At 35.1% G+C, this 13951-nt stretch overlaps 1 protein-coding gene across 9 annotated transcripts in view; it reads left to right on the top strand.

Moving 5' to 3' along the window:
* Nucleotides 1–13951, top strand: part of LOC107705722 (extracellular sulfatase Sulf-2-like) — a 149777-nt gene that overhangs the window by 102907 nt on the left and 32919 nt on the right. For 4 of the 9 annotated variants that reach the window (XM_016509152.1, XM_016509153.1, XM_016509154.1 and 1 more), the window contains 4 exons: nt 5991–6209; nt 8380–8619; nt 12172–12323; nt 12706–12875. In XM_016509152.1, coding sequence (XP_016364638.1) covers nt 6035–6209; nt 8380–8619; nt 12172–12323; nt 12706–12875 — 737 coding nt within the window. In that variant the 5' untranslated portion in view covers nt 5991–6034. Of the gene's footprint in view, nt 1–902; nt 1156–1185; nt 1258–5990; nt 6210–8379; nt 8620–12171; nt 12324–12705; nt 12876–13951 lie in introns of those variants that run through there. The other 5 variants (XM_016509150.1, XM_016509158.1, XM_016509159.1 and 2 more) reach the window with 3 other exon arrangements.

The raw sequence follows: 13951 nt of genomic DNA on the forward strand, positions 1-13951 counted from the left end.
TTTTTTTTTTTGTAATATATATATATATTATTTAAAATAAACTAGAGAAGGAAAAAAATGTGTTAGAAATGTACCCATTTACTGTATAATAAGCCCCTTACCAATTTTAGCCTTATTTTTAGTTAAAAAAGGAGAATATTATTGCTTAAATTAGTTATTTTAAGTTTAGTCAAACGAATTTAAATATTTTTATTTGTTATAAATATGTTATAAATTTGTTATAAATATAAGTGTGTTATAAATATATTTGTTTATTTTTATTTCTAAATATTAATTTTTATGTTTAGAATTTTATGTTTTTTATGTTTTTATTGTTATATTTAGAATGTTAATATTATCAACAAATCTGTGCTTCGAATGCATCTTCAGCACATCTGGCACAGTGAGTTTAAGCAAACACCAATCGCATCCATTTGCATGCAGTTTGCACGCACAAATCATTGGTATGTAAATACAAGAACCGTTTTGCCTCAAATAAAACGGTGGCTATTGCAGAAATTCATCTAAATTTAAATGTGGCGGGCTTTCATTTAGAATTCATGTAAATATAAATAGCGAGAGCTTTCGTTTGAGGTGCTTGTTAATATAATGTAATGTAAATGAATGTGCCCGTATGCAGAGCAGCGTGGTCGGCCGAGCATAAACGGGACGCAGATGGGACCCTCGTCCTCAGTTTTGTTACGGCACGATGCTCTGTTAACCCTTACCGAAGATGGGAGACGGGACGTGGGTGAGAGGGACAATAAATTGAAAGCAGCAGAGCTCAAGGTTGCAACACATCAATCCTGACAGAGTGAAGAAGAGACGAGTGGGAATGGAATTATAGCAGGGGAGAGAGAGAGAAAAAGAGTGAGAGTGTGTGATAAAGCTAGAATAAGAGAGCCTGGATGGGGGGGAGAAGGGAAGTGAAGAGAGCGACTCCAACCGTGAGAGAGCGAGAGAGAGAGAAAGGGATATAGCTACAGCGCAGTGACCTACAGAGACAGATGAGTAAGTGCTGTGTGTGGAGTGTTACCACCGTATCTTGTTATCAAGGATCCCATTAAGATGGTCCCATAGCCCTCGCACTCCATATCTGGATATTTCTACTTCCATGTGGGATGAGCAGCTGCGCTGAGCGAGAGAGACCGAGGCATCTGACATCAACACCATGAGGTACTCACGGAACAGAGGGAACGAGACGTGAGAGAGAGGTGTTTGAGAGCAGAAAGAGAGAGGGATGACAATGATAACAAGCGGGAGATGCTGTGCGAGGAGGTGAGAGAAGGGTGAGAGAAAGGAGATTTAGAATGAGGAAAGCAGTGGGAGACGAGTGGAGGAGAGGTGTTTTCCTGAAAAGTGAAGTTGGGGGTTTGTGCCTCTGTTGAGGGATTCTTTATTAATCCAGATTCTGCTCACTTCAGGCTAGTACATTGTTTAAATGATGTTGAGTTTTCCATATTTTGTCATATTTTAGCTGCTTAAAGCTTCAAACTTAAATTTATTTAATTCTAAAACTACTTCAAATTTAAATTTAAATGTGAATCCTGATACAATTCAGGTTTATTTTTAAATGTAAATCCAGATGCAGTTCAGATTTATATTTTAATGGAAATTCACATGCAGTTCGGATTTATATTTGAATCAAAATCCGAATGCCATTCTAATTTGTATTTCAGTTGAAATCTGGATGCAATTGAAATGCATATTTAAAGCAAATACAATACAATTTGAGTTGACATTTAAATCAAATGTAAATGTAAATGCAAATACAGATACAATTCAGATTTATATTTAAATCCAAATCAGAATACAGTTCACATGCTCTGTATGTTTAAATCCAAATTCAGATACAATTTAAGTTCACAGTTGGCATTTAAATCTGGATTTCAAATGTAATACAGATACAATTCAGATTTATATTTACATCAAAATTGTAATACAGTTCAAATGTACTGTATGATTATATCCAAATTCAGATACAATTTGAGTTCACAGTTCACATGTAAATACAGATACAATTCAAATTCACATTTAAATCCATATTCCTAATAAAACTCAAATTCACATTTAAATGTAAATCCAATTCAAGTCTGAAATTAGATGAAGTAGATACTTTTTTTTGTTCATTCTTTGAAACATATCTGTCAATACTACATACATTTTGAATCTGAATTTGATGTGTATGGTGATATAAAATCATATATTTTTAAATTCAGAGCAGGTTATAAACTGGATGGTAGAGTAAATGCTTCAAAAGTCTCTGTTCAAGCAGTAATAGCAGTGTTTAGTATATCCTGTTCTTTTGTATGTAATCTTTGAGTGAAGCCCCTATCTTTACAGTTCCTGTGAGGACTGGCAGTAAAAGAGCCTGTCTTTCTCTCTCTAGTGGCTATGAACTGGGTAACCGTATATTGTGTTTTAGACAAAAGCAGCCATAAGTGTGAAATCTCTAGGAACGCAGATAAAGTGTACAGTGCAGTGTACGAAAGCCAAAGGAAGAGAGAGAAATATCCAAGGGAATGAGAGTGTTTGAATGTGAAATGATTTGCAATAGTTCGCTACAGGAAAAGTAATAATTGTAAAGTCCTTTTGTGATTCAAGTGTCTTGAGGACATTCTTTAATTCATTTTATGAATCTTACTCTGAATACATATGTAAGGGTCAGCCATGTCAGCTGCACGTTCCTTGCGCTAATTTTATCTGTGTTGTAAAATAAGAGCGAGACAGACCCCGTAGAGCGAAAATAGAAAATCCGTAATGACCGAACGCAAGCTACCTATTAGACTCTATCATGTGCTTTATAATTTCCCAGAATCCATTAAAAATCATGCTATGCTCTCATTCTGAGTGTAATTATATTCTGTGGACCTTGACCCCCCTGGTCCAACCTGACAAATGTCAGTGTGACTTTCCATAATTATAACAGTAATGTAACAGAAATCAATTCTGTCTTCCTCTGCTGGCCGTTCGCACGGTGCTAAAGGCTCTTTCCTCAGAGCAGAGCACCAAAGAGTCATGTCTTTTCATCGATACACTATTGGTTATGTGAGGAATGACATTATGTTACAAGTTCTGCATGATTGTCTTTGACAGGAAATGCGTTTCGTGTGCTGTTTTGGTGTGAATGCTGATTCACATGAATCAGGTTGTGTTGGATTCGGAGTGTTTTGAACAGAGATGGAGGAGGTGTTTGTCTCGCTGTGTTAATGTCTCGGAGGGTTAAAGGGGTTTGTAATTTGTCTCCTCGGAGACTGGTGTCTGTTTTCTTCGCTCTTTCATTCCTTTCCTTCTTTTTAAATGCTTTCCTTGAGGCACACAGCTGTCTTGGCATGACAATGCTCCTGGTATCCTCAAAACTAAGTCAACTGACATTACGAACCCGGATATTACAAGTGTGATTTGTACAGATTGATATGCAGTGATCTGAGACCACTTGTGGAAACGGTTTGATTTTGCATTTTTCAAATTGAATTCAATGTAATACAAATGATATAATCAGCATGACAATGAAAAGTTGAATGTAAACTATTATAAATATCAGAATGATAATAGTTAGTTCTTCTTCGGTGTAATTTTGGGTCCAGTAACTTTTGAATGTACACTCTGTCATGTATTTCTGTGTTGAAGGGTAATTAAGGGGAATAAATTCAATTCTGCCTTCTGCGTGTCAAAGCAACAAAGCTGCTAATTTAGTCTGTTGCATGATTGAGTTTGAATTAGCACAGACTGACATCTGTATGATGAGAACTGGTATACATGTACAAACGGTCTGGGGTGAAAAACTTGCAGTTTAATCAGGTGTTATCTGCGCTGCTTAGAGTATGATTCATTTTATTACATTTTTTTATATTAGATTAGGTAGGAATGCACAGCATATTTTTTATTTTATGAGAATTTTTTTTTTTGGTGTAAGTCAATCAGTGTTTGATATTTTATTGCTAATGCTCATTTCCTCTGTTTTTGTTTTATATATTTCAGATTTTATTTCAGATTTTGGGGCCACTTTGCATTCATGTTAGCTATGGAAGCCCATTTCTGCCATGTAACAAAAATCTTGCTTTGCTAACTCATAATTATAACATAAAAAGTCACTATCATATGAAAAATAATTATACTAAAAAAAGTTGATTAGTTGACATAAAAAGTCAAAATCATTACATAAAAAGTTGATATTATGGCAAAAAAAAATCTAAATTAAAACGTAAAAATTTACAACATAAAAAGTCAGAATGTCAAAATGACAAAAAAAAAAATATGACTGAAAAAAATAGTACATTTATGAGATTAAAATTCATTTTATATTTAGTGAAATTGAGATTGTGATATCATTATTATGACAAAATTGTTCCTATGACTTTTTTGTCATAATTATGACTTCTCACAGTTTAACCCTAAACCTAACTTAATTTTGACTTTTTATCTCAAAATGTCCAATAGAATACACATTTTTAGAATTTTTGTATTTTAAATCAGAATTTTAAAACAATTAATTTTAGTTTTTAGTGTGCACCTAGATAGCAACAAGCACAGTGTAGCAGAATGTGAAACAAGCCACATGAGCTGCTTTGAATTTCACAAAGAGGAGTATTACAATATTAAAGAGTTGCTGTGTGTGATAATCCAGTGAAAGTGATGTTCTCAGCATGGATTTGCTCTTTGACTCAAAGATGTGACATCTTCACGTTCTCTTCAGCTCAGCCTGATTCCTCTGGTTATCGCTCTCTGGCTCTCCTCCGCTTGTTATATATATATATATATATATATATATATATATATAATCATGCTTTGGTAAAATTATAACATAAAAAGTAAAAAATTATGAGAAAAGAAATTGTACTTAAAAAGTCTACATAATTAGTCAACATAAAAAGTCGGAAACATTTGGGACAAAAAAAAAGTCAGAATTACGACAAAAGTTATAGTTGACAAAAAGTCTGAATTGTGACAAGTTGAAATTACAACATAAAAAGATATAGTTAACATAAAATTGAATTTAAGATAAATAGCCATAATTATGACATTAAAAGTCATTATTATGATCAAAAATATTAATAATTATCTAATATTTTTAATATCTCTTTTTTTTGTCATAATTTCTCATAATTTCAACTTTTTATGTCATAATTATATTTTAACAAAACATTTTTTTTTTTTTTTTTTTTGGGGGCTTTCATGGTGACCTGATTTGCATAATTTCTTCAGTGAGTCTGCACTAAAACAAAATTCTCAAAACATGAATATGAAACCAAAAACAGCCCATATATGTTTAATATGTACTTACTGAAAGTCAGAAATTCATCAGTAATTTAAGATTTGGACTGGTGTGCGGGTTATTCAGATCGAATGGTACTTTCTTGTCATAACATTCAGTGAACTTATGCATACATTTTGTTCTTCATTGTACAGTGTGAAAGTTTCTCCTCTGCCTTTAAGCTTGAGCGGTGATATTTATTGAACAGAACGTGGTGTTATGGATGGTACAGTGTGTACCAAGAGGAACATTTCCACTCAGTGTTTAGAACAGAATACTGATAAATGTCAGATTATTAAATTAGTCGAATGGTTTGCTACCTATCTGTCAATGTGTGTCATTATAGTTAACGTGTGCATTTCATCTGGATCAGTATTTTGTCTGAATCTGAATCCTGTTTTACACAAATAGTAGCAAACAGTAGTTTTAGTCATTTTCTGCATATTCACTTTTTTTGCCACATTGATAGCTAACCTCTTATGTTGAGTTTATCTTTGCGTCCAGGTCATGTTGTAGCCTACATTTCTTGTAATATTTTAAGTGCAAGGAAAGCTGCATATTTATATATAGGCCTAACTTACGGCTATAACAATTAAGGTCATTAATAATTTACCATGAATAAGATCTCTCTGGCGAAACCACATGCTGTCACAACCTCTACCTTAACCTGAAACAATATTCATGCTAAAATTTCATTCAGACTCATTTTGAGTTTAAAACTGAGCTAAACTTAATTTTCTGGGGGTTTTCCCTACAGGTGCCACAAGGTGAAGTCAGTATAGTGTGAGCGGGAGCCCTGAGATGGCGACGCAGGGGCTGGCGGCCCGGCTCTTGGTGCTGCTGGCCGTGTTGGCGGTGGCTCATGCCTCCGTCTTCCAGTCCAATCAGAGATTGAAACCTCGGTTCCAGCGAGACCGGCGCAACATCCGCCCCAACATCATCCTCATCCTCACCGATGACCAGGACATTGAATTGGGTGAGTGGAAAAAGAATACTCAGATACCTTTAGGATAATTTATGATAAGCCACCTCCAAGAGAAACCTTTTGGGATTTTTGGAGACAAAATAAAACAATAAGCTGTGAGAGTCCATTGTGTTATAGTGGTTTTAAAATGTTTCAGGGATGTTGTCAGGCACAGTATGTACTGGAATGCCTAAAACTCCCTTAACCGTGATGCAACTCTTTACATGGCAACCACAAATATGATAAAGGACACCAGTTTTCAAGACTATTAAATCATCCACTGATTCCAATGAGAGCTCGTCCAGTCAGATTTAGATATACACTACTGTTCAAAAATTTGAGGTCAGTAAGATTTTGTTTTTAAGAAATTAATACTTTTATTCAGCAAGGATGCATTAAATTGATCAAAAGTGACAGTAAAGACATTCATAATGTTACAGGTAAATGCTTTCAAATAAATGCTATTCTTTTGAATTTTTATTCAAAATAAGAAATGTTTCTTGAGCAGCAAATCAGCATATTAGCATGATTTCTGAAGGATCATGTGACTCTGAAGACTGGAGTATTGATGCTGAAAATTCAGCTTTGCATCACAGGAATAAATTAAAATGTTTTTTTAAATATTATTTATACAGAAAACAGTTCAATTTAATTATAATAATATTTTACATTTACATTGTGTGTGTTCTTACTGTATTTTTTGATCAAATAAACGCAGCCTAAGTGAGCATAAGAGACTTCTTTCAAAAACCTTGAACGGTAAAATGAACAGTAGTGTATTTCTATTCCTTAAGGTATTTCATTTGATGTATTTTAACCATATTGTAACCTGACCTGCTTGTAAAAAAAAAAAAAACATTCACAGTTGCATGTACTTTTGCTCCTAAAACAAAACAGTTCTTTAGAATCTCTAATGGTTTTAGCAAACAAGATCTCTCAGTCTAAAAGGTTTACAGGTACAAGATGCAACTAATGCTGAAAGAGCATTTGCTTCTGTTGAATGTGTTTGTGTGTATGAGAGAGCTCGTTTATTTTATTATATATCAGCTGTCCATCTATACTGACCTTTGTGTGTAAAATGCACAGAGGGTTTTTGCAGTGTGTATGTTCGTATGTGCTGACCTTTCTGCAGGAATCTGTGGAGATGTGATGATCCTGCCTTAAAGGCCAAACTGAACTAGACTTCCTTTTTCCAATCATATCAATTGAGCAAATCAGGGTATAGGTTGTGTGGGTTTACTTAGCTATAGTTTGTTCCCATAAGTTATTTATAAATGTTGTCATTTTAATCAATGATTCGTAAATAAAAATTAATGTGCATTAAAGTCTCTTATGCCTACCAAGGCTCCATTCATTTGCTCAAAAATGCATTAAAAACAGTCATTTATTCCTTCAGTGTCACATGATCCTTCAGAAATCATTCTAATATGCTGATGTGCTGCTCAAGAAACATTTCTTATTATCGATATTGAAAACAATTGTGCTGCTTAATATTTTGGTGGAAACTATAATATTGTTAAATATCATTTCAATTTAAAAGAACTGTTTTCTATTTGAATATATTAGGCTTCTTTGATAAATACAAAGTTCAAAAGAACAGTGTTCATTTAAAATAGAATTTTCTGTACACTATTGACTTAATGCATCCTTGCTGAATGCAATAAATAAATAAATAAATCTTACTGACCCAAACCTTTGAATGGTAGTGTAAAAACTATTGAAGTTTATGGTTTGTCCTAATTTACATTTAAATAAATATGTGTGTGTTTATTTGAGCAAGGCAAGGTCGAAGAAATGCTGAGGAAGAGCGAAAACAAAGGGGTTTTGAAAACTATATACTGTAATTGAGACTTTTAATAAATAGAGTGTGACTTGTGAATATAAAGCCTGTATCATATATCTCTAAACATACACATCCATGTGCACACGCACACACACGCCGCTGGTGTCACATGAATTCCCAGGTTGCAAACAACCAATACATTTCCTCTTAAAGGCTGGAATGTCACAAACAGAGAATAAATGAAAGAACTGATATCTTTATCCCGCTGATGTCTAGTGTTTTGTAGAGGAAGAGAAAAAGAAGTATCCAGTTCTCTTTGAAGTAGAGCAATCAGCAGAGCAGACTTTATGTCACCTTCAATAATATATGATAGATCTTCTTTTTCTCTCTCTCACCCAGGCTCCATGCAGGTCATGAATAAGACCCGGCGGATCATGGAACAGGGTGGAACGCACTTCTCCAACGCGTTTGTCACCACGCCCATGTGCTGTCCATCACGCTCCTCCATGCTGACGGGGAAGTACGCCCACAACCACAACACCTACACCAACAACGAGAACTGCTCTTCGCCCTCCTGGCAGGCCCAACATGAGCCACGCACTTTTGGAGTTTACCTCAACAGCACTGGCTACAGGACAGGTGGAGACCATTCCCAAACACACACTGAAAGGATTACTTGGTTAAATTGCTGTGTTATTGTCGCATGGTATAGAGTAAAGTAGAGTGGAGTACAGTAGTGTAGTGTAGTAGAGCTATGAGTTCAGCATAGAATAGTGTAGACTAAAACTAGAGTAGAGTAGAATGAAGTGTACTAGAATAACATAGAGATGAATAGACTAAAAACAGAGTAGATTAGAGTAAAGTAGGAGAATAGCTTAGAGATGAGTAGAATAATGTAGAGTAGATTAAAGTGCAGTAGCATTGAATGTGCAGTAGAGTTGAGTAGACTAAAGGAAAATAGCCCAGAGATAAGTAGAATATTGTAGACTAGAGTAATATAGACTAAAGAAGAGTAGAATGAACTCTATTCTACTCTTATTTAGTCTATATTACTCTAGTCTACAATATTCTACTTATCTCTGGGCTAAAGAAGAGTAGACTAAAGTAAAGGGAAATAGCCTAGAAATGAGTAGAATTATGTAGAATGAAGTAGAGTATCATCTCCTGAAGTAGAGTAGAATAGAGTTAAGTATATTATACTAAAATAATGGAGAATAGCCTTTAGATGTGTAGACAAGAGTATAATGTAGAGTAGAATACATTAGAGTAGCTTATACTAAAACAGAGCAGAATATAGTAACATAGACTTGAGAAAAATTGATTAAAGCAGAGAGGACTAGACTAAAATAGAGTAGAATAAAGCTGAGTTGAGTGGACTATACTAAAGTAAAGTAGAATAATGTATACTAGATTGAAGTAGATTAGCAGCATATACTGAAGTATAGTAGAAGAGAGTTACGTAGATTAGAATAAAGTAAAAGAGATGAATAGAAAAATTAGAGCAGCATAGACTGACTTAGAGTAGAGTAGAATAGAGTTGACCAGACTAGACTAAAGTAAAAGAGAGGAGCCTAGAGATCAATAGAATAATGTGTACTAGATTAAAGTAGAGTAGCATACACTAAAGTAGAGTAGAACAGAGTTGAGTAGATTGTACTAAAGTAAAGGAGAATAACCTCAAGATGTGCAGCCCAGAGTATAAAAATGTAAAGTAGAATAAATTAAAATATCTTATACTAAAATAGAGCAGAATATAGTAACATAGATTGAGAAAACTTGATTAACACTGACCCGACTAAAATAGAGTGGAATAAAATAGAGTTGAGTAGACTTGACTAAAGTAGAGGGGAATGGCATAGAGATTAGTAAACTAGAGTAGAACAATGTGGATTAGATTAGAGTAGCATAGTCTAGAGTAGAATAAAGTAGAGTAAAATCAATTTGAGTATTGTATACTAAAATAGAGTACAATAGAGTACAATAAAGTACCGTAGACTAAAGCAGAGTAGAATGAAATAGAGTAGCCTGAAGTAGAGTAGTGTAGCAAAGTTGAGTACTTTATGTCTTTGTAGCATAAAATTCATAGTTGGACTAGATTAGAGACTAATCAGAGTGTAGCATCAGTGGCTCTAAGATCATGCTTTCATAACCTCATACCCTTTAATGATTTCCATCTGAAAACCTCTTAAATAAACACCAAAGCATTATGGCGCATAAACTCTTCAATAACAGCCTGACATGAATGTAAAGTTCAAATTGAGCTCTCATTCATTTGTGAGCTGTTTCATCAGTCAGAGTTGTGTCTGTTGGGTTTTTCACACACTCTCACCTGAGATTCAGTGTGACAGGCCCCCAGGTCACACACACACTGTCAAACACACTCTCACAGACTCTTGCACGAACATTGACATAATCTGTCTCCAACAGATGATTTTCATTAAACTAAAAACCTTCGAGCTGTAATGGATGGTTTTGTGTATTTGTGTGAATGTGTGATGTGTGTGTGATGTTTTTTGTTTGTGACATAGACATCAGGCAAAACTACTATGTGCATGTAAACATAGCATGACCAGCTGTGAATGTTGTTCCTGCACACACACACACACACACACCTGGCAGTGAGTCAGGCTTTTAGTGGTAACAGTAATCCATTAGAGCACACTTCCTCTAGGAGAGAGACCAGCTCTGACCAACATCCTCTCTAATGTAACATTTCCAACACAAATATTCATTCATCTTCACACAGCTCCTGTCCTCTATTCCTCTACATGCAGATTCTGTCTGTATGCCCCTTGTATTTTAAACGTGCAATGTATTTTTAGTATAAAAAGTTTACACTACTTTTCTGTACTCCACTCTGTTCTACTCTTCTCCATTCTACTGTTCTTGACCCTTTATCACACTCACTGTACTCTATGCTGCTCTTCCGTACTCTGATCTACTCCAAATTCTATTATATTCTACTTTATTGTACTCTGCTCTGCCGTACTGTTCTCCATTCAGTTAATCTCTACTCAACTGTACCATACACTATTCTATTCTACTCTGTTCTGCTCTGCTAACCTCTACTTTACCATAGCCTACTACTTTGCTTTGCTCTACTTTACACTGTTTACTATACTATACTCTACTCAACTCTATATACTGTGTACTTCTACTGTATCGTATTATACTGTTTTATCACTCTAGAGTTTTATTTTACTCTATTGAACTGTTCTACTTTATTCTATTCCACTACACACTACTCACCTCTACTAAACTCTGCTGTTTTCTGCATTGTTGTAGTCTATTTTTCTACTCTATTTAATTCTACAGTTTTGTGCTATATTCTGTTCAGTCCAACTCAACTGTACTATGTGCTTTTCTACTGTACTATGTGCTTTTTATTTTACCATATCACTGTTTTTATTCTGTTTTATTTTATTCTGTACTACTCTGCAATACTTTATTCTATTGTACTCTATTGTACTGTGCTATACTCTACTTTGTTCTATTCTACTCAACTTTCCCATACTATCTACTTTTCCATTTTCACTGTTTTGCTCTATTCTGTTGTACTTTACTCTATTGAACTCTATTCTATTCTGTTCTACTATACTCAACTAAACTGTACTCTTTTATAATCGACTGTGCTCTACTCTACTTTGTTCTATTCTACTCAAATATCTACTCAACTATTATCATATAACTATTACCACATAACTAAACCATACACTATTCTTCTGTACCCTGTTGTACTCTATTCTGTTGCACTTTACTCAATTGAACTACTCTATATTTGTGTAAAAACTATTCTACTCTATTCTGTTCTACTCTACTCAACTGTAGTATACACTTTTCTACTCTTCTATTGTTTTGTACCATACTATTTCACTTTATTCTGTTTTACTCAGCTCAACTCTATTGTGTTGTAATCTACTCAACTTTATTCTACTTTTCTGTTCTCTACTCTGCTGTATCATCCTCTGCTATTCTGCACTCTGCTCTATTCTGCTCTCTGTTCTACTCTAGTGTACTCAACACTGCTCTATTTTACTCTATTCTTTATTTTTTGTCTATTCTCAGTTCTACCCTACTCTATTCTGTTCTGCTCTGCTCTATTTTATTACACTATTCTGTACTCTACTTTGCTCTCTTCTATGCTATTTTACTTTATGATAACTATGCTCTCTTTTGTTTGTGCTTTCCCAGCATTCTTTGGGAAGTATCTGAATGAGTATAACGGTACTTACATTCCTCCGGGCTGGAGGGAGTGGGTCGCCATGGTGAAGAATTCCCGCTTCTACAACTACACTCTGTGCAGGAACGGCGTCCGAGAGAAACACGGATTTGAATACTCAAAGGTCTGTGTGCAAGCTGGCCAATCATGCGGAACCCCGTCTTTTCCTATTGCGTCTCCTTTCTTCATTTCTTGTCATGTCTTCATCCATTCTTGACCAGTTTGATTGATAGTTTTGTTAGTCTGATTTCCAACAAAGTCAGACCTCTTTTCTGTCTGTCTTTCACACTCTCATTGGCTGTCTCTCAAAGTTCAGTATTTTTTGTCTCTCTTTTTTCTGTTAGCTTTTCACCATTCATTGCAGTGACAGACATTCAAGCTCTTTGACGACAGAAAAGTTTGCTTATGAGTGGGTTATATGTGTGTGTATGTTAAGCTTTTGAATAACTGAGACTGAAATATTTTAAATTAGTAGATTAATGATCAGATCTCTGTACCTCCTGTAGGACTACCTGACAGATCTCATTACCAATGACAGCATCAGTTACTTCCACATGTCAAAGAAGATCTACCCTCACCGACCCATCATGATGGTGATCAGTCACGCCGCCCCTCATGGCCCGGAGGACTCGGCCCCTCAGTACTCTACTGCCTTCCCCAACGCTTCACAGCACATGTGAGTCCAAACCTCCATTGCATGACATTTAATTTAAAAAGATGATAGGAAAAACTAAGAATGTATTGGTATTGGTACTGGTATTGGCTTTGTCTCTTTTTCGCCTTAATGGAAATATCACTAAAGCTGCATGAACTCCACCAGTTTGTATAAAAACTAATGATCAGTTTGAATGATTTGGGATGATCCAAAGAGTATCTTGAGCTTCAAAAGAAGAAGAAATCTGACCGCCTGGAAAAACACGTTCATTGTCACTGATTTTTTACTTTATTGATTATTAAGCTAGAAATGATAGTAGAATATTTATCATTATTTTTCCTAAAATGTTGTTTATTTTGAGGTTAAGCTGAGAAAAAAAAAAAAATTTTGGACTCCATTGTACATAAACAAAAACATTCAAAGGGTTAGTGGTAGTGGAGATGAACAGGAAGAGAGCAAAGAAACAGCTGGAAATCATGGATAACACTGTGAATAGAAAACTCACTGCACTTTTCTCTATTTCTGTCACTCAAGTGCTACTCAATAGAGTTGTTATAATGGAAAAAGTCCTCTTCGGTTCACACTAATGTACCCACAGACACACACGCACACACTTGTTTTTATCTGCCGGTTTCTCCTGCTCTCTTGCTAATTGGCCACCAGCTGGTACCAGACCATGTTTTCAGTGTCTCTTTCTCTCCCTTCGTTCATCTCATCTCTACATTTCTGTCCATCCTGCAGATAAATCCTGACTCTGTCTATACTTTTCCCAGGGTCTGTAATCCTCCTGTCAGAGAGACACTGCTATTCTTCACACACATGCCGAATACATACGTGATGATGAAAAGCATATTTGTACACACTCACATAGTCTCGGTTAAATCCTGTCTACACGTGATGTAGTTGTTTTTAGGTAGCTGGATTTGCTAAATCTTTAGGACACCTGCACTCTCACTCTCTGTGTACACCAAGTAATCTCAAAATCTCATTTTATAGTTCTCCATGTCTACTTTTGTACCCGGTAACCTCATAAATTCAGCCTTTTTAGATACAGGAAATCCCTGCATGAAAATCTTCTTAAGAAATACGTTAAATAT

Source organism: Sinocyclocheilus rhinocerous, unplaced genomic scaffold, assembly GCF_001515625.1.
Source record: "Sinocyclocheilus rhinocerous isolate Xijiao unplaced genomic scaffold, SAMN03320098_v1.1 scaffold263, whole genome shotgun sequence".
Lineage (NCBI taxonomy): Eukaryota > Metazoa > Chordata > Actinopteri > Cypriniformes > Cyprinidae > Sinocyclocheilus > Sinocyclocheilus rhinocerous.